At 40.5% G+C, this 23988-nt stretch overlaps 1 protein-coding gene across 1 annotated transcript in view; it reads left to right on the top strand.

Annotated features, from left to right (window-relative positions):
• SGCG (sarcoglycan gamma) overlaps window positions 1–23988 on the top strand; it is a 97223-nt gene that overhangs the window by 38774 nt on the left and 34461 nt on the right. Inside the window, exons 3-4 of the mRNA XM_039255345.1 lie at window positions 15213–15314; window positions 20479–20566. Coding sequence (XP_039111276.1) covers window positions 15213–15314; window positions 20479–20566 — 190 coding nt within the window. The remainder of the gene's footprint in view (window positions 1–15212; window positions 15315–20478; window positions 20567–23988) is intronic.

Here is a 23988-nt window from a genome sequence, read left to right as displayed (position 1 = left end):
GGGGGGGGGTGATGGGCGTGGAGGAGGGCACTTGTGGGGATGAGTACTGGGTGTTATGTGGAAACCAACTTGACAATAAACTATTTGTAAAAAAAAAAAAAGAAAGAAAAAGAAAAGAAAAAATAAAAATTAAAAAAAATGTAAACCTTTATTTTTGAGAGACAGAGAGACAAAGCATGAGTGGGGGAGAAGCAGTGAGAGAGAGGGACCCTAACAGAACTATCTAGAAGTAACTTGGGATAATTGCATAATGCTTCCTTTATCATATAACAAGCATCTATAGATGCTTTATATATAGATCTATATAAAGCAGAATAGAATCTGCTTTAGAGCTGTATGCTTCCTCTACCTGTTTATTCCTTCTTTTGACCGTGTTTCAGAGCCCAATTTTAATCATAATAAACTTACTGCTTTCACATATATGTAAGAGGGCAAGTCATTCCTCCTTCCTTTTAACTTTCCAGGTGTTCTTAGCACTGTGACCTGATTATTCTTTCTGTCTTTGCAGTGTATCATGAATAATTTCAAACATATAGCCCACAAGTACCGAATTGTTCATGAAGTTGGGTATCATCTTTACAAAGTACCATGCTTATCTTCCTCCATGTTTACAGCAGCGTTTCCTATGCTAGTCAGTGAACACGCCATCTACTAATTCTTGAGTCTTTCGTGGTCCTTCATTCTCTTCTCGTCCCTCCAACTGCTTCTCTCTTATGCTGGCTTCTCCCCTGTTTCCTTCCCTGGGTCCTTTCTATAACTCTGCAGGTGGAAAGGACGCCAGTCTATGTATTTTTTTCCTAAACCTTCTCTACTGCTACAACACACGAGGCACCACTCCATAAATATAGGTGTGCCTACAGCAGTGTCAGAAATTTGAAAATTGTCGGAGATCACAGAGTGAGAAAGCCATTTCATTTCATTTGCAATCCGCCCTTTTTTTGCATTGCACCGCGCACATGAGATATCATAAATGGTGGTCGTAAAAAGAAATAGTTAACCGGATACTTCCCCTAACATGATAATGAATATTTACCCAAACCGGCAGCCAAAAGTGTACTTGATACCAAAACCCTAGAGGCATTTCCGTTGAAGCCAAAATCAAGTGTATCCAACAGCACTGCTGTACGCTACATTTTTTCTTTCTTTTTAAGAGGTTGGCAATCCAGCAGGGCAGTCTGTTAAATAAGGTATTGAAATAGCTAACGAGCAGATGATTTGAGGGAAAAGAGTGACTTGCAAATAATTACTGTGTTGTCTTATAAAATCCTGAAGAATTAAACTCCTGAAACAAATACGAAAGTGTACGATAGGTTGAGTGATAGAATGAGGTACAAAATGTAGCGTTTCATACACAGCCATATTTTAGTCCAAACTAGTTTGAAAATGTACTAGAAGAATCACACTTCATATTGCAAATTATAAAATTTCACAAGAAATTATAAAAATTCACAAGATTCTCAGTTCTTGGGAATATACTTTCCTGACAGTCTTGAAAGGAATCCTTAGTAAAAGGGGCTACACAGCAGGATAAAGAGACTTCATATTAGCCTCATGCATAACAAAGAACGTCAGGTGGAAGTTTGTTCTAGCAAATATCGAAACATTCTATAAAACTAGAATGATCTGGCCCCTGGGCGGTTCAATCGGTTAAGCACCCAACTTCAGCTCAGGTGATGATCTCACAGCTCTGTGAGTTCAAGCCCCACGTTGGGCTCTCTGCTGTCAGCTCACAGCCCGCTTTGGATCCTCTGTCTCCCTCTCTCTGCCCCTCCCCTGCTTGCCCTCTTGCTCGCTCTCAAAAATAAGTAAACATTAAAAAAATACAGATACTCCAAATCATGTGTCTTATAAACACCAAAAAGACCCATGGGACATAAAGAGATTTTAGAAACAGAATATAAATTGGTAACTTCCATACAATTGTAATTTGTTCACTTTTCCAAAGCTGTTATACTTAATTAAAATGTTTTAAAAATAAGTTCCATAATTTTAATGCAATAATTTGAATCATGTAGTAAAACATTAAACATTATGCAACTTCTTTTTACATAGGTAACTATAAATATATTACTAAGCTGATAAAAAATTAAAACTTGTTTGATGGGAAAGGGCACTAAACGCAAATACATCTGTTAACTTCAAAGTCATTGTCAGGCAGTAACCGATATTTGTCACACACTGGCATAACTTTGCTGCTTAAACAAAGATAGAACATGTCATACATGTTTGTATTTATTTCCTTGTGATAGATATTGTGCTGCCTCTATCATACAAATATGCCAATACATTTGAATAATGTAATTTAATGGGGGGGAAGTTTTCTATGGAAAACTTAGGGAACCCACCCTACATTTAGATTTTGTGGGGACACAGTGGGGAAATTATGAGCCAAAAGAATATGGATGTTGTAATATTGCCAGAGTATTTGCATATTGTATATTTTCATTTATAAGGTTTTATTAGGCAGTACTTTGGATCATCCCTGAGATTGCTTTAATGTCTACATGGAATTACCCATTTTTCATCAGAAGACAACTTTTCTATCAAATAAGTTATTTCCGGGGAAGGGGGTTGCTTTTTTTTAAAACTGTAATAACATTAAAGGGATTTTTCTTCTAGGAGAGGATAGATTTTTTTAACCTGTTTTAGAAGTCAATAGGAGATATTAAATTAAATTTGTTTCTATAGCAAGATACCGGGAAGTATCAATTTCATTAAATGAAGTAAACCCACAACTGGTTTCCATATATGTTTCTAGAGACTCACAAAGTTTTACTTTTGACAAGTCAGCTGATCACCTTGACCAAACTTTATCCTTTTTTATGCTGAACCAAAATGGAAATTAATTATCCAATCTTCTGCATGGTTTAGAAAAAATAAAGATAAAACCTCTTAAGATATAAAGAATTGAGAAACAAGTTGCTCTATGAGTATTTGAAAACAGACAAAACAGTCACTGATTATTTTGAGACTATTCCCCAAGTCCATCTTTACATAAAATATGCTTACTTTATTTTTTCATCAAATTCTAGGAACCCTTTGTCTACAATATGAAAAACCAGGATCACTGTAAAGTTGAGAGAAATTTGTATAAAAATCACACCATTGAAGAATAAATTTATATTCTTGATCTATTGTAGTGTTTCAGAATACAGTCAAATAAAAAACTATAAACATTCATTCATGAAATAATTCTTCCTGTTTCTCAGGAAAAATATCCTTATGCACTAGAACAACTTACATTCTATCTAGCAAGATAGAAAAGGGGCATAGAGAACTACCAGAAGTGACTGATAAAAACAAATAAAAACCTGAGGTAAGCAAAGAATCGTTATGAGAATCATTAAAGATAAAGAAGCTTCAGTTTGATGTTATATTTACCTCTTACATGTTGGCATGAAGTTATGAAAACACAACAAGGTTAAAAACTTCGTAAAATCAATATAACATCCCGCAAAATTTCTTACCATGCACCATTTGTCATATTATCTACATGGTGTCAAGGATGCAACTCCAAGAAACGCCAGCGTTCAACAAAAAAGTAGAGGAGGACATTATTGAGAAGGAAGTGCCGAAGGAACCGGCAAAGACAAAGGAAAACACAAACTGTCCTAAACCTCAAGGAAAGGTTGAGTGCCAAGCATTATGGATCGGTCCACAGTCCAAATGCTACAGAGTTTTCCAGTAGAATGAGAATTGAGAACGGGTATTGGATTTATTACTAATAACAAGGTTATTAGGGACTTTGTGGAGGGCAATTTCAGTAGAATGACGATGGCAGAAGCCAAATTGTAATGGACCAAAGACTGAGTGGGAATCGAGGCAGTGCGAATCGAGTGTGGACTCTGACAGAAGGGGAGTCGTTCATTACGTGTATGTTCAGCTTTAATAGGAGCTGCCGGTGTTTCAATGTGGTTGTCCAACTTACAGCAGCAGGACATGAGGTTCCAGAGCCTCCACATCCGCCTGCTTACCACTGACGCTTGATACTTTCTAGAATTTTTTCAGCTCTGCTGAGGTAGAATTGACAAAATGGAAAGAGATGTGAAGTGTACAACACGATGATACGACAGACACATACATTGTGCAAGTTCTTTCCCCAGGGAGTTCACACATCCATCGTCTCCCGTATTTACCTTCTGTGTGTGAGGCGAGCAAGTTCTCCTCTATTAGCAAATTTAAATGATACAATATAGTGTTACCAACTACAGTCACCGTGCTACACAATAGATCCTGAGACTCTGTTCGGGTCTTTTAACTGAATGTTTGTACCTTTTTATGAACCCTTTCTGACTTCTCTCCACCCCCACCCCTAGGCTCTGGCAACCACTTTTTACTACCTGTTTCCATGAATTTTATTTCCCCCTTCTTTAGATTTCACATAAATTTACACTAAGCAGTATTCGTCTTTTTCTGTATGACCATTTCACCTGGCATGATACCCTCCGCGTCTATCCATGTTGTCACAAATGACAGGATTTCCTTCTTTTTTGAGGCTGAATAACATTCCACATGAGAACAATGTATAATCTGAGGCTGAATGTTTATCTAGCCTAATGGGTTTATCTAGTCTAGTTGGGCTGAATGTTTATCTAGTCTAATGTACAATTTAACTACCCTGTTTCCTCATTGATTTTCTGTCTGCATGATGTTATCCACTGTTGAAAGTGGAATATTGAAGTTTCCTGCTATTACTGTATTGCTCTCTATTTCTCCCTTCAGATCTTGAAGTCAAATGCCAGGTGTGTATTTTCTGATGTTATATCCTCTTGATGAATTGACCCTCTTAGCATTCTATAATGACCTTCATCTCTTGCTACAGTCCTTGGCTTATAGTCTGTTTTTTCTGATCTAAGAATAACTACCCTTGATTCCTGTTGGTTTCCATTTTCATGGACTATCTGTTTCCATCACTTTTAGTCTATATGTGTCTGGAAAGCTGAAGTGAGTCTCTTTTAGGCAGCATGTAGTTGACTCTTATTTGGTTTGATTGTGTTATCCATTAAGCCACTCTGTGTCTTTTGATTGGAAAATTTAGTCCATTTACATTTCAAGTAATTATTGGTAGGTATGAACTTACCGACTGTCATTTTGCTGATTGTTCTCTGGTTGTTTTGTAATTCCTTGGTTCCCTCCTTCCAGTCTTTTCTCCCTTTGTGACCTGATGATTTTCCATAGTGTTCTGCTGACATTTGTTTCCCTTTATCTTTTGTGAATATACCATAGGTTTTGGCTTTGTTTACCATAAGGCTTACATAAAACACTCCTCGTTATAACAGTCTATTCCTTTTTTTTTTTTTTTTGTAAGAAATAAAAGTTTTATTAGAGCCCAAGTTAAAGACAGCGGCTTGGGATACATAATCTTCACAAAGAAGAGAGTGCTCCAGGGAAGGAACATTGAGTGCAGAGTAAGTTTTTTTTACATCAAGAGTTAGAAATAAACTTGAATAAGGACATTTCAGAATGTTACAGATTTGATCTTTTTTTTTTTTTAATTCCAATGTAGTTTACACACAGTGTTGCATTAGTTTTGGGTGAACAATATGGTGACTCAGCAATTCCATACATAATTCAGCGTTTATCACAGAGGTGCACTCCTTAATCCCTATCCTCTATTTCACCTATCCCAGAACCCACCTTTCCTCTAGTAACCATCAGTTTGTTCTCTATAGTTAAGAAAATGTTTCTTGGTTTATGTGTGTGTCTTTCTCTCTTTTTATCTTGGCTCATTTGTTTTATTTTTCAAACTCTACATACGAATGAAATCAGATGTCTTTCTCTATCTGACTTATTTCCCTTAGCATCATCCTCTCTCATTCCATCCGGGTTTTTTCTGATATAAGAATACCTACAAATGTTACTACAAATGGCAAGGTTTCTTTATTTTTATGGCTGACTAATATTCCATTGTATACGCATACCACATCTTTTGTATCCTTTCATCTATCGATGGACACTTGGGCTGCTTCCATAATTTGGCTGTTGTAAATAATGCTGTTGTATAGATAGGAGCGCATGAATCCCTTTGAATTATTGTTTTTGCATGTTGGGGGTAAATATCCGATAGTATGATTACTGGATCGTAGGGTAGTTCTATTTTTAATGTTTTAAGGAATCTCCATACCATTTTCCACAGGGGCTGCCCCAGTTTGCATTCCTATCAGCCTTGGAAGTGGGTTCCTTTTTATCCACATCCCCACCAGCACTTGTTGTTTCTTGTGTTTTTGATTTTAGCCATTCTGACAAGTGTAAGGTGGTATCTCATTATAGCTTGGACTTGCATTTCCTTGATGATGAATGATGTTGAGCATCCTTTCATGTCTGTGGGCCATCTGGATGTCTTCTTTGGAGAAATGACTGTCCATATCTTCTGCCCTTTTTTAAATTGGATTATTTGTTTTTTTGGATGTTGAGTTATATCAGTTCTTTATATATTTTGGATACTAACTCTTTATTAGATGTGTCATTTGCAACTATGTCCTCCCATTCTGCAGATTGCTGCTTAGCTTTATTGATTGTTTCCCTCCTCGGGCAGAACTTTTTTATTTAGGGGCAGTCCCAGTAGTTTATATTTTACTTTGTTTCCCTTGCCCTAAGAGACATATCTAGAAAAATGTTGCCACGGCCAATGTCAGAGACATTACTGCTTGTGCTCTCTTATAGGATTTTTGTGGTTTCAGATCTCATGTTTAGGTTGTTAGTCTATTTTTAATTTATTTTTGTGTATGGTGTGAAAAGGTGCTCCAGTTTCATTGGAGGTTTCAGCTCTATCCCCCATTCTCCAAAGAGGTGAGTGAGGCTGGAAATGGAGCTAATAATTGATGATGCGTACATAAGGAAGCTACATAAATCCCAGTAGTATGGGATCAGGGGATCTTCTGGGTTATCAAACACATCCACACCAGGAGAGTGACATACCCCAACTCCATGGAAACAAATCAAAGGTCCCTGCACATGGGACTTTCCCAGGCCATACCCTATGTATCTCTCCATCTGGCTGTCCTATGCCATATTCTTTAATATATTTGTAAATATAAGTGTTTCCCTGAGTTCTGTGACCTGCTTGGTGGGTCAGAAGCACAGGTGACAATCTTGTCTTGTGACTGGCATCTGAAAGCAGTTGTGTGAGTCTGAGCCCTGGGTCTGTGGAATTTGATCATCTCTCTGCATAGATAGTGTCAGAATTGAGCTGAACTCTTGGACACTCTGCTGTTGTCTGAGGATTTATAGTTGGGGGGGAAACCTCCACACATTTGGTGACCAGAAATGTCAGAAATGAAGTGTCTGTGTGACAAACAGTATCCTCACAGGAAAGAAAGACGTAGTAGGGGAGAACTGAGTTTTTGCCTATAGAGGGAGAAAAAAAACAGAGTTTTTCCTTATTATACCCAGCTAGCCTTTAGAAGGCGTTGAGTGGGGCAGTGCTGATCAGAGAAGGAAGACAGAGGGTCGTTTATTTCCTACAAGAAGGGAAAGTTATCGAAGTTAGTTACGTGAAACAAAATTAATGTAGTAAATTCAAAAGGATATTTCAGTTAATTAAACTTAAAGAAATGAAAGGAAAACAGAGAAGCTTGCAGAACTATCAACAATTTTGCAAGTTTTTGACCTCCAGAATGAAGAAAGCCAAGAACAATAGGAAACTGACCAAATGACCTTAGGGTTCCTGGGAAAGTTAATTCGATCATGTTCTACTTCAGTTCTAGCTGTGAATGCTAAGCTCGCAACGAAGAAAATGATGATTAAGGGCCAGAGTGGCACCCTACCTGTGAACTCCAGCTTTGGGAAGATGAAAAGAGTGGAAGGGTGTGCTGCAGGTAAAGGTTAAAGTCATGGACGGGAAGGATTTGAGTCATTACATTGTCCTGCTTGTTATACCATCATTACATGAAAGGGGCTTGGAATGGAGCTCTCATCGTTCTGGTGTTCTGTGTAAATTGCCTAAGGATTTATCTGAGACATCACCCTGCTAGGATGCGCTCTCTGCCCCTTGCTCTTGCCCAGAAGTGTTGAGCCCACTCTGGATGAGTGGTGGGAGCAGAACAGAGTCAAAATCTGGCACTTGGTCGATTTTTATTTTTATTTTATTTTTTTTGCCAAAACAATGAATGAGTCATGGTACGAGTCACATTAGAATTGACAGCAGCTGCTACACCAAAGGAAGAACAGCCAGAGATGAGATGTCCCCTACCCGTTAAAAGACAGTGTGGTACAGTTTAGGATCTAAGTGATATTGAACTCTATTGGCTAACTTGATCTTTTTTCTGGATGCAGATCATTTAATAGTTCAACAACCATGTAATAAGCACTTTTGTGCATCAGTTATCAAACCAAGAGGTGAGAATAGGTGTGGTTAATCCCTGCCTGCAAGAAGTACCCTGGCTGTCTGTTGCTACAAAATGTATTACTCTAAAAGAGAATGGCTTAAAACAAATGCTGTTTTATCATACCTTTTGATTTTATAGGTCAGAAAATGGGGCAGGGCTCGGCTAGGCAATTCTGCCCCCCCCACCCCATGTCAATTGAGGTCACTCAGATATAATTAGCTGATATCAGGGATGGTTGGGAGGGTTTGGGATGACTTCATTCACATACCTGGTGCCCGTGCAGGGATGGCTGGGGAGCTGGGCTCAGTTGGAACTGATAACTGGAGAGTCTCTCCTTGGTCTCCCCAGCATGTGATCTCAAGTTACTTGGACTTCTTACGTGGCCAGACTAGTCAGTATTCCAAGAGGCCTGAGCAGAAGCCTCAAGGCTTCTTTTGATGTCACACCTGCTATTAGCCCAGATTCATGGGCAGAGCATTATAATCTATGTCTCAAAGAGTAATAACCAATATTTTGGGTAGAGACAAACAGGCTCATGTATTAGTAATCATCAAAGTGCTACTGCAGAGCTAGGGTGCTATGGACAGTGAGAACTGAAGTGAAGGATTAGTACGAATTAGCTGTGTAAGTTAAAATAAGAAAGTTATTCGTCGACACCATGAGCAAACACATGGGAGCTGAGAGCATGGTGCTGCTCCTATGATGCAATGGAGTAGAAGTGAGGGAACCACAGGGCCATCAGCAGGAATCAGGAGAGAGACCCAGGGATCCAGAGCAAGTCCGTTCTATCTCACAAGGGTCAAGAACGGACCTGGTGCCCAGAAGCTGTGGCCACCCTGCTCCAGGCTCTTCCCTCATAAACAAGAGTCGGGAGGGAGCAGCAGGCACTCACCCTCCCCTTCCCGGATTTGCCTCCACCATCAGCCTCAAGTCCATGGAGGGTGATGCTCATTTTCCTTTCATCCCCATTGATGTTGGTCACCGTAAGAAACCCTCACCTCCCCACTTCTCTCTAATGCTTGAGGCTCTGCTCCTGCACTATCCTTTCCGACCCTCCTCCCTCCCCAACTCTGGAAACCCTCTGTTCGACCCTCTGGGATTCAGGACTTCCATCAGCATGGCAAATGTTTTACTTGGCCCCTCACTTTAAGCACTTGATTCAAGGACCAGGCTTCTTCACTGTAAAACTACTGTTTTCCCATTTGCAGTCATAATTGTTTGGTAAGGAGATAGGTTTAAACTATGTAAAGATGCTGTTTGCATCAACCTTTCCATTCATTTTTTTAATTGTCTGTATGGACTCCTGATTTTTTTTTTAATTTTTAATGCTTTATTTATTTTTGAGAGAGAGAGACAGTGTGAGCAGGGGAGGATCAGAGAGAGAAAAAGACACAGAATCCGAAACAGGCTCCAGACTCTGAGCTAGCTGTCAGCACAGAGCCCGACGCGGGGCTCAAACCCACAAACTGTGAGATCATGACTTGAGCCGAAGTTGGACGGTCAACCAACTGAGCCACCCAGGCGCCCCTGGACTCCTGATTTCTAATTCTATTCAGCGGGCTCTCAGGATCCATTACTGGCATTTCTTTCAGTGTTTATGTTCAATATGATCTGGCCTCTGGGAGCCCATTTTAGCTGTCTTTTCTGCCTTTTGGTCTATCCTCAGTATTCTTTACGCTCTTTCTTGTCCACTGGCACAGAATCTTCCAGACTTGTCATGCTCTTTCCTCACTCTGGCCCTGAAATTAGCTGTCTCTCCAAGGAGCTCTTATTCCTTGTACTGGGGATTGGTATTTGGAACCTAAGATTCAAGTGTCAGACATGCTCATTGCTGTCATAGTGTGCTGCTACCCCAGACTCACCCAGAGGACATGTGTGCACACACACCCCCCTTTGTGTGAACATTTATTTCTCTACCCAGTCATCTACACATGGAACACCATGGGTTCATACAGATTTTTAATTTCAATCTAACAGTATGAAGATTAACCTCATTTTCTCTCTTTTTGTATTTGTACTTCTCTTCCTTGACAATGAGGAACTTAGCTCCCACTGCTCTTTCATCTATGTATTTACTTAATCCTTCTCATGTTTCCACTCTCATACCTCTGCCACCATCCTCTCCCCTACACAGATTCCCCCCCGCCCCGCACTTGAGCTGGACACTCTTCCCCGGAGAACCTTCAGTACTGAGGGGTTCTATCCACCCTTCTGGGACCTGACACCCAGTGCTCTTCATAGACGCCCTCTTCACCCAGCTGGGGCATTTTATTTAACAAGAACACTTGGCCTTAATGGATTGTACACCTTTCATATTCTTAAAACCACAATATTCTTACAGGGCTTTGCTATGGGTGTCAGAGCTCAAGGGGCCCGATGATTGTCAGGTCATGGGAGATTGTGCTCAATAACCAGAGTGACTTTTCTTAGAGAAAAATAAGACTGTAAAAATCCATCAGAATATTTCACTAATTTAAATGACTATGAGCATTAAACTCTACTGTTAATAAATATCTTCAAGTTGTGTTTTTAAAAAGATCATCTATAATGTCCTTACAAGAGACATAAAAGGAAAAAATGAGAGAGTTGGAAAATAAAAGAAGGAAAAAGCATAAGCCAGAACAATATTGACTAAATGGAAGCTGGTGTGGAATAAAAATATCATTTCTAAGGGCACCAAGACACATGAAGTATTTGTGTAAAAATCAAGCAAAATATGAACAAGATTTATATGCTGAGAACTACAAAATGATGATGAAAGAAATGTTTATAATTAAATGGGGAAATAAACACGATTCAAGCATTGGGAGACTCCGTATGTTTAAGATGTCAGTTCTTCCCAAATTGATACTTATATTCAATACATTTCTAATCAAAATCCCAGCAGAAAATTTTCTCAAATAGACAAGCTGATTCTAAAACTTATATTTAAAGGAAAACCATGTATATGATTCCATTTACTTGAGGTACTTAGAATAATCATATTTATAGAATCAGGAAGTAGAATAGGGATCACCAGGGGCTCTGGGAGTGGGGAATGGGGAGCTGTTGTTTAATGCGTACAGAGTTTCAGTTGGAAAAGATGAAAAAATTATGGAGATGGATGGTGGTGACTGCACAACAATATGAATGTACTTAATACCACTGTACTATGCAATTAAAAATGGCTAAAATGGTATATTTTATTAAGTATACTTTATCGTAATAAAAATTTTTTAAATAACAATAGCCGAAATAATTTTGAACTCACACTAGGTGATTTCAAACCTGACTGTAAAGTTAGAGTAATCAATATAGTGTAATAAGTATAGACACATAGGTCAATAGAATAGACAATGCAGAAATACAACCACACGTGGTTGGTTAATTTTTGACAAATTTCCAAAAGTAATTCAGTGGAGAATGGATAAAATGATCACTGTATGGGGCTGGAATAATTGAATATCCACCCATATGCAAAATAATCTTTATGTGTACCTCACACCATACACAAAAGTTAACTCAAAACTGGTCATAAACCTAAATGTGTAATCTAAAACTATAAAAATTCTAGAAGAAAACATCAGAGAAAATATGTCTTTGGTTTAGGTAAAGCTGTCCTATAAAATATCAAAAGCATAATCATAAAAGAGAAAATTGATCAATTAAACTTCTCTAAGATTAAAAACTTTTGCTCTTCAAAAGACCCGGTTAAAGAAATAAAAAACCACCAAATGGGTGAGAATATTTGCAGATTACATATCGACAAAGACGTGAATAGCAAAAAGCCCACTGAAAAAGACTTAACATCATCAGTCATTAGGAAAATACAAATTAAAACCACAATATGACACTATCTCACACCTATTAGAATGCAAAAAAGTACCGACTGTACTATGTGCTGATGAGAATACATTACAACCAGAGTACTCATACTGCTTGGGGGAATGCAAATGTCACAACCATCTTGGAAAGCTGAACACTTTGGTGGTTTCTTGTTTCTTTTTAGGTTAACCATAAACCTACCATCCCATTACCCAGCAGTCCCATTACGAGGCACTTGCTCAGAAATGACCACTGGGTTCACACAGAAGCCTTTTTTCATAATCATCAACACAACCTAAATGTCTTTCAACTGATACACAGATAAACTGTGTAAATAGACGGTGGTATCTTCATCCAGCAGAAAACTACTCATCTCTAAAAACAAACTACTGATACACACATAAGCATGGGTGACTGCCAGAGACATCATTCTAGTGAAAGAAGGCAGTCTGAAAAGGCTACATGCTGTAGGATTCCATTTATATGACATTTTGGAAAAGGAAAAACTATTGGAACAGCAAGTAGTGCTTGCCAAGGAATGGGAGTGTGGGGGTGTGGTGTGACTGCGAGGGGCCGGAGGGCATTGTTTATTACCTCTAAAACTGTTCTTTATCTTCCCAGTGCTGGTGTTTTGTACTTTGTGAAAACTTGCAAAAATATTCACTAAAAAGGGTAAATTTTATTATTTGTGAATCATACCTCAACATATCTGAGTCAGAAAAAAATGAAAATCGGCATATTCTTTTGTTTTCAGACATTGAGTGGCAATGTGTTGTTTGTAGAGGTTTGTAATTTATTTTGTCAAAACTGTAGACTGTGGGCTCAGCCCATCGCATGACAATTTCCTCATTTTTCAATTAATGAAAAAGCCAGAGGAGGAGATGACACATGACAAAGAACAATCAGCTTTTGCAATCTGATTATATAAATGAGCTGCTCTGGAGGCTGGAATTTGCATTGCCTTTTTGTTGTTTTCCGCCGATCTAGGGAAACAGAGTCGAGAAAAACTCCTTGCATCTGTTCATTCGAACCCAGGAATTCGAGGCAAATTCTCAGGTTTGAATATGGAACGGTGGGACTTGACTTTGGCTTATTCTAGGACAAAAAGTTCCTGATGGGATTGTTTGCTAAACCTCGGTTTATTATACACACGTGATGAGTTTTATAATGTGGCTGATGTGGGTTTAATTTCATGAGCTGTGCCTTACACTTGCATGGTTACATTTTGGGAGAAGTTGTAGAACAGGGGCTGTCAGCTTTTTAGATTTGGAGCCCTTTCTCCAAAGCTACACGCTCCGTCACACATGTAACAGTGACTCAGGAAAGCATCTCTGCTTGTGGTGATTGACCCAAGCCTGGAAGCATTGAGGAACTTCCATTAATCACAGTGAAAAATCCACCGCTCCCACACCCACGTTTGGGAAGAGGACCATAATGGTGGCTCCCAGACATAACACAATAATTCCAGATGGAATCTGGTTCTTGTTATAGGGCTTATTTCACCAGTGGAGTTCTTGAAAACAAAGTCTGTGGTGTCAGTTCAGAGTAACATATCTCTGTCCCAGAAATCACCTTTCATTGTATAAAATTGCCCTTAATGTCATTGTTTCATTTGCCTGACCATTCTACTCTCCCTTTTTAAAATCTAACTCTAGGGGCGCCTGGGTGGATAAGTTGGTTAAGTGTCCAACTTTGGCTCAGGTCATGATCTCACAGTTCATGGGTTTGAGCCCCACATTTGAGCCTGGAGCCTGTCTTCAGATTCTGTGACTCCCTCTCTCTCTGATGCTCCCCCGTCTCTCTCTCTCAAAAATAAATAAAACATTAAAAAAATTAAAAAAAAAATCTAACTCTAGATTTGGAAGAGAAGGAAGATCAGAATTCAATTTATTGTATGTAGGTGTTACCAAGACTCTCAAAAGGGAAGGAGAGAGAGACATTTGTATATATGGGTCTGGAGCTCAGGAGAGAGAATGTCAACTGCAAGTGAACACGGTTGAGAATTTCCACACTGAGATCATAATGGCAGCTGAGGGCGTGGTCAGAGGGGGCTCACAGCAAAGGGCCCAGCCATCTGAGGTTGAGGAGGCCAGCGGTCCAGGACTGGGTAGAGGAGGATGGATGGATATGGAGGCCAAGGAGAAAACCCGAGAGAGCCTGGTATTCTGGAGCCGAGCGCGGGTAATGTGCCGGTAGGGGAGTGGTGCAGTGCTACATGCTGCTGAGAAAGCAAAGGGAATGAAGCCTAGAAGGGTCCACGAGGTTTAATAGCATGATGGTCACCGCTGATCTCCTATCCCTTGTGGTCCTTCTTCATGATGAAAAGTTCTTTGAGAACAGACACCTTGATTAGAACTCCACGTTGCACTTAGGAAATGGCCAACAAACAGTTGCTATATTGTAAGCTTTCCTGATATACTTGAAGACTTAAAAAGGTATCATGGGGTGGGGGGGTCCCTGGGGGGCTCGGTCAGTTAAGCGTCCAACTTGGGCTCGGGTCATGATCTCGTGGTTCGTGGGTTCGAGCCCCGCGTTGTGCTCTGGGCTGACAGCTCAGAGCCTGGAGCCTGCTTCTCATTCTGTGTCTCCCTCTGTCTCTATCCCTCCCCCTCTCAAAAATTAAAAAGTAATAAAAACATTTAAAAGAAAGTTTTAAAGGTATTCATGGGGGTGGGGGCCAAGGAACTGTTGTGTACTCTGGTTGTGTTAGTGGCTACACGTGTTAAAACTCCTAGAACTGTACACCTCAAAACAGTCCATTTTATTGCATTTTAATTTTTTAAGACATGCTTTAATTAGTAATGATAAGCATCTTTTTCTCACATAGTGGTGGCTCTAGAGTGTTTAGCGTGAAGTGACTCTTTCAATCTCTCATGTATTTCCGAAATAGCTCTTTGTATTACACAAGAGTTAATGACTACCAACCATTAATAAAAACAACTAAGATTTTAAATAAAGTAAGAGAAATCCAGAAGAGTGCCAGCAGAAAATTTATGAAAATGTGTCTATAATTTTAGTTGGTATAGAAGAAGTGAAAAGGAAAGCCATAACAAAATCTCTGTTGTCTCATCTTTTTGACAGACAGGAATGGGTCACTTGCGTGTTACCAGAGATGGTCTTCGCCTAGAAGGGGAGTCAGAATTTTTATTCCCATTGTACGCCAAAGAAATACACTCCAGAGTGGTAAGAAAATGACGACACATTTATTTAAATGTTTTGTGTTGTATGAAAAATAATAATCATTAAGCATAGAAATTCAATGCGTTTCAGAAGAGAGTTCTTAGAATGTACACATGTACACGCATTCATGTTATCCTCTTTATAAAAGCTTGGCTAGAAGGCTGTAAAACTTATTTCAGATATTACGTTATAAAAAGATTCTGTTTTCATGTGCTTCAGCTCTGAACTTGGTGGCCTCGGTCATTTAAGCCATAATTAAACATGTTTGGCAATTAAAACCTGTATCAAAAACAATCTAAACTTCTTTCCATTAGCGCGGGTAATTTAAAGACACTTTTTTCAAGGCGTTTAAAATGATATGAGAAGCTTAGAAAGAGATTAGTTTCACTGTAGTAATGTTCTGTACTAATTATGCTAATTATAGATTAGGGTCCTGTGGGAGTCTCCGTTAAATAGATGAAACATTTCCATTAAAGAATTATGCGACTTTAAAAATAAATCTGCCTCCATATTATCTTCGTTTACCTCCATGGAATTTATAACAAATAGAGCCAAGCAGGAAAGATAGTCAAATAGCTTTTGTAACATGTTCCGTTTTTCTTTCTGTGCTGCTATGCAGGTTGTAGTTAAGGTAAACATTTTGCTGAATTATTGGTTAGGTGTCATCTCAATAAAACGATAAAACTTCATCCAGCTGTAACTTACCGGTTGGATGAATGGCACGCTTTTGGTTTTCCTCCCGTATTTACGGATATGAAGGGATGGGTCAGTATCTCCTTCATGCGGAGGCTCTTGCAGCGACTCTAGGGGAATTCGAAAGGACCCAAGAGGCCAACGGCTGAGAAGCATGTGGTCTTAAAGGAGGGATACAGCACACGCCTACAACAGACGTCAGACGGTCACCCAGCCCTACGGCCAACCATAAAGTGATGCAGTGTGAAACGTGCACACAAACACACACAGCCACGGAGAGATCGTATGCGTGCAAAGCACATAAGTAGCTCTTGGGCACTATTGTATTACTTCTGATAATGTCTCAGTTGACAGGAGGAGCTGGGAAATGACCTGGAATGTGACAGGCTGATAGGTGCGTGAGCCAGATGCCGCGAACTTCTTCAGAAAACAAGCTTATCATTAATTGTGATGGCAGTTCAGTGTATTAAATAGCCCTGTCATGAGAGAAGAGGAGGAATAAACCCAAACTTATGTAAAGGGGGAAGTCAGGTGTGAGCAAAGAATTTAAATATTAGAACTTAGCCATTTTCCCCCCCAGAGTTATGTTGGCTGATTCCCTACCATAGTTTTTAATGGTTTTATTTAGTTTTGAGAGAGAGAGAGAGAGAGAGACCGAGCATGAGCAGGGGAGGGGCAGGGAGAGAGGGAGACACAGAATCTGAAGCAGGCTCCAGGCTCTGAGCTGTCAGCACAGAGCCAGATGTGGGGCTCGAACCCACGAACCGCGAGATCGTGACCTGAGCCCAAGTCGGTTGCTTAACCGACTGAGCCCCCCAGGCGTCCCCTACCCTACCATATTTTAAAGAGAGAAGACTGGTAGAATGGCCTGCTGGCTGAAATCAGGTGTTTAGTTCATAGCAAGTTTAATATTCTGGATTTAATACCTTTAGTTATATCTTATCAGATTATTTTAGATCTCCATATACATTAAAAACTCCGGGAGTAGGGGTGCCTACTCCCCTGCTCACACTGTCTCTCTCTCTCTCTCTCCCAGAAATAAATAAAACATTAAAAAAAAACTCAGGGAGCAAAATTATATCAATTATTTTAGATAATCACATGTTAAACTCTTACAATGATGCATTGATACAATATGTTGATTGATACATAAAATTACAGAAACCTGTGGAATGATGTTGTGTGATCCCAGAGATATAAAGTACCTGGTAACTAATATGGCTTTTCCAATAATAGGATTAACTGAGCAAAATTAGGTCTTATATCTTCTGTATGCACTGATGTATTAGTTCTGTTTCCTTTTCAAAGATGAGTCTAGGAGGTAATTTTCCATAAAACTACAGAAATGAATTTGCAAAATTTGGCACATCGTAATTTATGTATACTGCTGCGGTGAGAGACTCTCTTTATTGTAACTATAATTCAACATGGTATTCTGGCTTCTAACATGTGATTACTTGGTAACTCTTCAAAACAAACACATGAGGTCCTATCAAGATTGGATCTGGAGCTCGTGATTTAAAACCATCCACCCTGCCCATTATTAACCTAAACCCAGAGCAGTTCTAACTGCTAAAACCAAGAAGCTATATTTACAAACATACAGACCTCGTCCAAAATGAAATAAAACCGAAACACACAAAGGTAAAGCTTTATATGAAATGATTGTCTTTTGAAGTTTGCAGTCCTGGAAAGAGGTAGGGATGGCTTCCCATCAAAGGCCACAGAGGGGGACGGAAACCAAAATGGTGCCTCATGGGACCCCATGGGACTCCAGCTACACCCACGTCATGAGACAGCAATGAAAGGCAGACACTAGTGGCACCCACTGCCCAGGCTTGAATAAAAATGCCAGACCAAGACCCGAATGTCATCCGAGGACACAAGCCCTGAGCCACCACAAGACCCAGGGGTCAGAATGAAAACAATGGGAAATCCCTTAGTCGGGCTTGGTGAGTCCAGAAATCAAAATACACCCACAGACGAAAGCTGTAGACTGAGACCTGAAACCGCATTCAGAAAACTTCACCTAAAAGACAGGGTACCAGATAAACTCCACAAAAAAGAGAATTAGCTTCCAACGAAGTAGAAACAATCATGCTGAAAATGGCTGGAATAGCACACGTAAGAATTCCAAGCAGATAAAGCTATTTTGCAGTAGCTTCTATGAAAAGAACAAGAAATGACAAAAATCAAAACAGGTTTACAGAAAGAACAGGGAACAGATTTACCTGCTTTTCTTCAACAACTAAAAAACTTGGACACGTATGAGCAACGTGGGTTTTGCGATGGCCTGGAAGTTCACATGTGCAACTAAGCCCCCAGGTGATGGCCATAGGAGGTAGGGCCTGGGGGAGGTGCTCAGGTCACGAGGGTGGCGTCCTCCTGACGGAAGCAGGGAGGCCCCATGGAGCTCCCTCACCCCTTCCACCATGCGAGCTGGAGTCTGGAAGGCGCCTTCTGTGAACCACAAAGTGAGTCTCGCTGGACACCCAGTCTGCCAGCACCATGATCTTGGACTTCCCAGACTCCAGAGCTGTGAGAATGAAATCGTCGTCGTTTATAAGCTGCCCCAGTCTCTCGTATTCTGTCATGGCACCAACATGGAGCAGGACAGTGTTCAAATATTGGACCGTGGCAGGCAGGACAGTTATCTCTGAGAGAGGGAACCGAGAGGCGAGCCTGGGATTGCCTCAGTTTACTACTCGCAGAGAGTTTCTAAGGCCACGGTGAGGGAGGGGGCTAGTGAAGAAGCAGGGGTTCTCCCCGAGTTGAGAAGATATGGTTGGGAGTCCAAGGAAGAGAAGCCAACCTAAAGCCCACAGGGCAGAGCACCGTCGAGGAGGCGGCCACCACACAGGGAGAGCCCAGAGGCAGCAGGAGGGGCGCCCCCTCTTCACACCCCTGCATGCCAAGGCTCTACCTAAGAAACCCATAAACCGTCAGCTCTTATCGTGCTAGTTATTTGTGAACGATATGAAATCAAGTATTAAGGTCACATCATTGGGTGCAACACGAGATGCTGATCGATCCAGCTCCTTCCACGAAGCAACTTGAGAATTTCAGACCTGCCAGAGATCCAAAGCATTCCTGAAACTTCTTTCCTTCTGAAAAATCATGTCATTCACTACAACTTTGCAAGACAAAGTTTGGTTCCCCCCAAACGGATCATAAACCCGCCTGAATCCAACAGCCAAATTGTTGCATTCTTTCTGAAAGAATTTGTTTATATTAAAGCAAACAATCTCCTATTAAAGCAAAACTACCCATTCGGATCCATGATACCACAGAAGGCACTTAGGACATAAAGCCACCTTATCTTCCAACAAAAATTCAAAAAACCTAGACGTCTGACAAATTTTTAAAGCTCTTTTGAAATTGCGAGAAGGCTTTACATTTTGCAAATAAGTAACATGGTATTTATTATAGAAGAACTAACCATGCTCTGATTTATCTTCTAAAAATACACCCTGTCCTGGACATAAATAATAAGAAATGAAATTTTAATTCCTCGGAATGGAAAATACACTGATTAAAACTCAATTATTTTAGATCTTCATGCTGAGAATTCACTTGGTACGCTGCAGCCAGTGCATACAAGCAGCATAAACCCATAAGAGTATTGTAATTTATGGGAGGAAAAAAGTTAGGACACCTGTAGCAGCCGGGAAATGAATTTTGCCACCAACCACATGAGCTTAGAAGAAGATCTTGAGTCTGGAATGGATCCTCATCCCTTCAGCCCCCTGAGGCCCTGAACAGGGGACCCACAAAAGCAATAATATAATAAATATGTATTGCTTTAAACTGTTGGGGTAAACAAAATGTATTTACTCTTTTAACATAATATAGTCCAAGATTTAAAAATACTGTATACGGCACAGAATCTCTGACAATGGAAAATTTATTTCCTATAAATCCTAAATTTATATATGAATATAAATATAGTCATTTTATTTTTTATTTAAAAATTTTTAATGTTTATTTTTGAGAGAGAGACAGACAGACAGACTGTGAGTGGGAAGGGGCAGAGAGAGGGGGAGACACAGAATCCAAAGCAGGCTCCAGGCTCCGAGCTGTCAGCACAGAGCCCAACGCGGGGCTTCAACTCATGAACCATGAGATCATCACCTGAGCTGAAGTCAGATGTTTAACTGACTGAGCCACCCAGGTGCCCCACACTCATATTAAATAGCATATATTTGTCGGGGTACCTGGGTGGCTCAGTCAGTTAGGCATCTGACTCTTGACTTTGGCTCAGGTCACGATCCCAGGGTCGTGAGAGCAAGCCCCATGTCGGGCTCTGCACTGAAGGGCTGAGTGTGGAGCCTGCTTCAGATCCTCCCTCCCCCTCCCCTGCTCACAGGAACGCACACGAACACACCCTCTCTCTCTCCAAAACTAAGCGAGCAAGTGAATAAATGAATAGTATGTGTGTGTCACATTTTGTCACATTTTGTAAATGTCCTTCTAGGACTCCTCCCTGCTTCTGCAGTCAACTCAGAACGTGACCGTCAACGCACGCAACTCTGCAGGGGAGGTCACGGGCAGGTTAAAAGTGGGTGAGTCCAGCTTCTTCACAGAGCTTTGCATGTGAGTGGTCTGTGGATGGTTGTGCTGAATGGATATATGTCTCTCTTCTAAAGAATTCACGACTATTCATGAACAGGTGAAGTATGAGTTTTCTAAATGCCATGCTCTGTTGACCGCAGAGAACAGTTGGAGACAGCGACATATTTTAATTAAAGTTTTTATTTCGATTCCAAGAAATAGAGACTGTTCAAGGTAGTAAGAGACACATGATTATTGCAGAATGCCAACGAATCTGAGACCAAAGGAAAGGCACCAAAGAAGCTGGCATCAGAAGAACAGAGACCAGGGTCTAAGATTCTCTCTCTCTTCCCCTCCCCACCTCCTCCTTCTTCCCTTTCTCCTCTCCCACGTACCCCTCCTTTCTCGGGCATCCCTGCCCACTGTTTTCACTTGGCCACATCAGTTCTAACTCTAGGCCTACTGGACCTCTCTGGTTCTTTATCTGATTGGCACCAACCAGCTTGGTCTTCATGAATTTTAAGTTCACAACAAAGTACTCTAATTGGCCCAACTAATGTGTTTAACCTGCTGCCCTTGGGCCAGCTACGTATGCTATCCAACCAGCTAACACCAGAGAATAAGGCACCAAGGAGTAAGATCCCATGAAATCTTACACAGTGAGAAAAGGATGAGGGAGGAAGAACATAGGTGGGAGAAATGATAAAAGAGCAAAGCACCTAGTGAAAGGAAAGTGTACCCATTCTCTATACTACCAGCAGTCTATAGGTGTGCCAAGCCTAAGAAGTTGAGTGGCCTCTTGGGTTATGGGAAAACAGATGGCAAGTGTCCCACCAGCCCAAGCCAGTGACTCTCAATGTCTCCTTTTTACAAAACAGAATAATAGCACATTGGAAACTACGGCCATATATTAGCCTGATGAATCCTTTTTATCATGCTCAGACAGGAGTTCCATATTTTATGTTCCGCTTTACTCTTTATAACTTATTTCTCTTTCGCTTAGAAGTTTGTTTGATCACTAAGTCCGGTGAAATTCTCAGTGGCTCTGGACATGAACCTGGCCTGAGTTTATCCAGCATACATGTTCTTGAAACGCGTCTAAATCAAGCCATATTTTCTTGATGACTTGTGTAGTATTATGAGTTATCTTTACCATTATTTCACAAAATTCCTTGTAGCTTTTATATGTGTGAGGGATTTTTGCTCATCGTAGTGCCGGCGTGGAACTTTCTATATGCTGTCATGTAAGTAATAACATACAAAGAATATGTACATAGCCCTTAGGAGCTCCAAAAGTAAAAGGTTCCCTTTATATTCTTATAAAAATGATTTACTGCAAATAATTATTTCCTCATTTAATTTTTTATTGAATGCAGATTTTCATATATCATACAAGAGAGATGTGCTATAAATCTGCCTCCAGTTCCATGAATGAAAAAAAACTGAAAGCACTGGAAAGCAAATTTGCTCAAGAACACGCAGCTATTTAGCAGAACAAGCCAAACCAGGAGTAAGCAGGAATTAGCAGTTAGCAGGAATTAGTAGTTTAGCAGGAAAAGCAAACCCCAGGACTTCCCTCAGCCTGGGATGCGCCACTCCCTCTCTCCAATCAGATTTCCTTGAATTATGGCCCTATTTCCTGCAAATATGGATACCATTTTTGTCACCAAGGAATTTACTTAAAAAAAATATATATATATATATACAAAAAACCCAAAAGACATTCCCATTAGAATTACTTTGGTTTTAGCTGGTCACCTTAAATCTTGAGTTTTAACCTTGGTGTTCCACGCTCAGTATGTTAAAATGAGTGATTTCTGGTAAACTCTTATTTGGAAAGCCTCTGTTATATGGAAGACCCTGAACCAGAGAATACTGTTCAGCTGACAAGGTTATTCTCAAGTAAACAACTTCCACAATCGCGGTCGCTCCAGCCTCCTATTTCCTGGAAGAAGTTAAACATAGCCAACCTGGATATTAAAATGTAACTTATGTGAACAAGCCAAATTCGTCCCATTTAATTAAGTGAATAATTGCTTATTACTAAACCACTGAAAGTAATGGCAATGAGTACAGTCAAAACCAAAAGCCTTAAATCCCCAAAGAAGTTAAACACTGACAAGCAAGCAACGACAGCTAGCACTTCAAATCCTTGAGCTGAAAGATACTGACTCACAGCAACAATAACGGGAATCTTATGAACTCTAAGTGCAGCTCTCGTTCCTGCCATTAATTTCCTTTTCATTTCAAATAACAGAGACGAATTCTGGTTAGCATAAAAACATTTATTCAGGTGGGCTGGTCGGGTTTGGCAGTCCGGGTTTTCTGGGCATGGAGCCCGGCTGCAGTGCATCCTGGGAAAACCACCAGCTTTCCAGTGACAGGCAATCGGTACAGAATTCGATCAAGCAGAGCTGCTGGCATCGACCTTGGGATTTCTATAGAGTTCTAGTCACTCCCAATCCAAGTGGAGATTTTCAAAGAACAACCAAATAACCCCACTGGGGAGGCTGGGAATGTTTATGGCACAATTCGGTCACTGCCACCCAGATGCCCAAGTCGTCTTCCTGGGTGCTGAAAGATGTCCTCTGCTATGATCACAGTGTCTTAGATCCAAGTATCTGAGGGACACCCAGGCGGCTCAGTCGGTTAAGCCTCTGACTTTGGCTCAGGTCATGATCTCACAGTTCAGCCTGCTTCAGATTCTGTGTCTCCCTGTCTCTCTGCCCCTCCCCTGCTCATGCTCTGTTTCTGTCTCAAAAATAAACAAACGTTTAAAAATTAACAAAAAAACAAATTTAGGTCTTCGAATAGCAAAGCTGAGAAATAAGAATCTCATCAGCCCCGCAAGTTTGTTAGGCTTCTTGGAACTTCTGCATAGCCATGAGAAGCTTCTGCAAAAGCCTTTGTATACCCAGAGCATGACTAATATCAAGAATAGAAACGTAAAACAGAAGAATAAAGTGAATATAGTACTGCAGAATTTCATGGACACTCTATTAAGGGACAGCAGTCCACCAGCAGCCAAGATATCTCTGGGTGGAATGATTGAACTCCGCAGAAGAAACATCAGAAATGAGGCCAAAAATACCAGTGTTTTATCCCAGCTGCGTGTTTCTGTGAAGTTACCTAGATTTTGCTGCTTTGCATCCTTCCTGGGGAAAAGGAGAAAGAGGGCGGTGACTGTGAACCTGAAGACGAGCAACCTTCCAGTGCAGCGCACCTCAGGGACGCACAGCTCGGAACAGCACAGAGGGCAGCAGGCTGAGAATGTAAGAATGTTCTCAGGAGACCAAAGCAGAACGATAACAGATGTGTTTGGCTTTTCAGCCACTTGATTAATGCACCCCTAGTTTCAGGGAATGAATCACTAAAGCAGCCAGCAAGCTCTGGGAAGAGGTTTGAAGTGAGGGTGATGCTTAGGGACCTTCTC

This window comes from Hyaena hyaena, unplaced genomic scaffold (assembly GCF_003009895.1).
Source record: "Hyaena hyaena isolate Hyena2069 unplaced genomic scaffold, ASM300989v1 scaffold_11, whole genome shotgun sequence".
Lineage (NCBI taxonomy): Eukaryota > Metazoa > Chordata > Mammalia > Carnivora > Hyaenidae > Hyaena > Hyaena hyaena.
The sequence above is the reverse complement of the archived record's forward strand: the minus strand, read 5'-3'. Positions and strand labels throughout refer to the sequence as shown.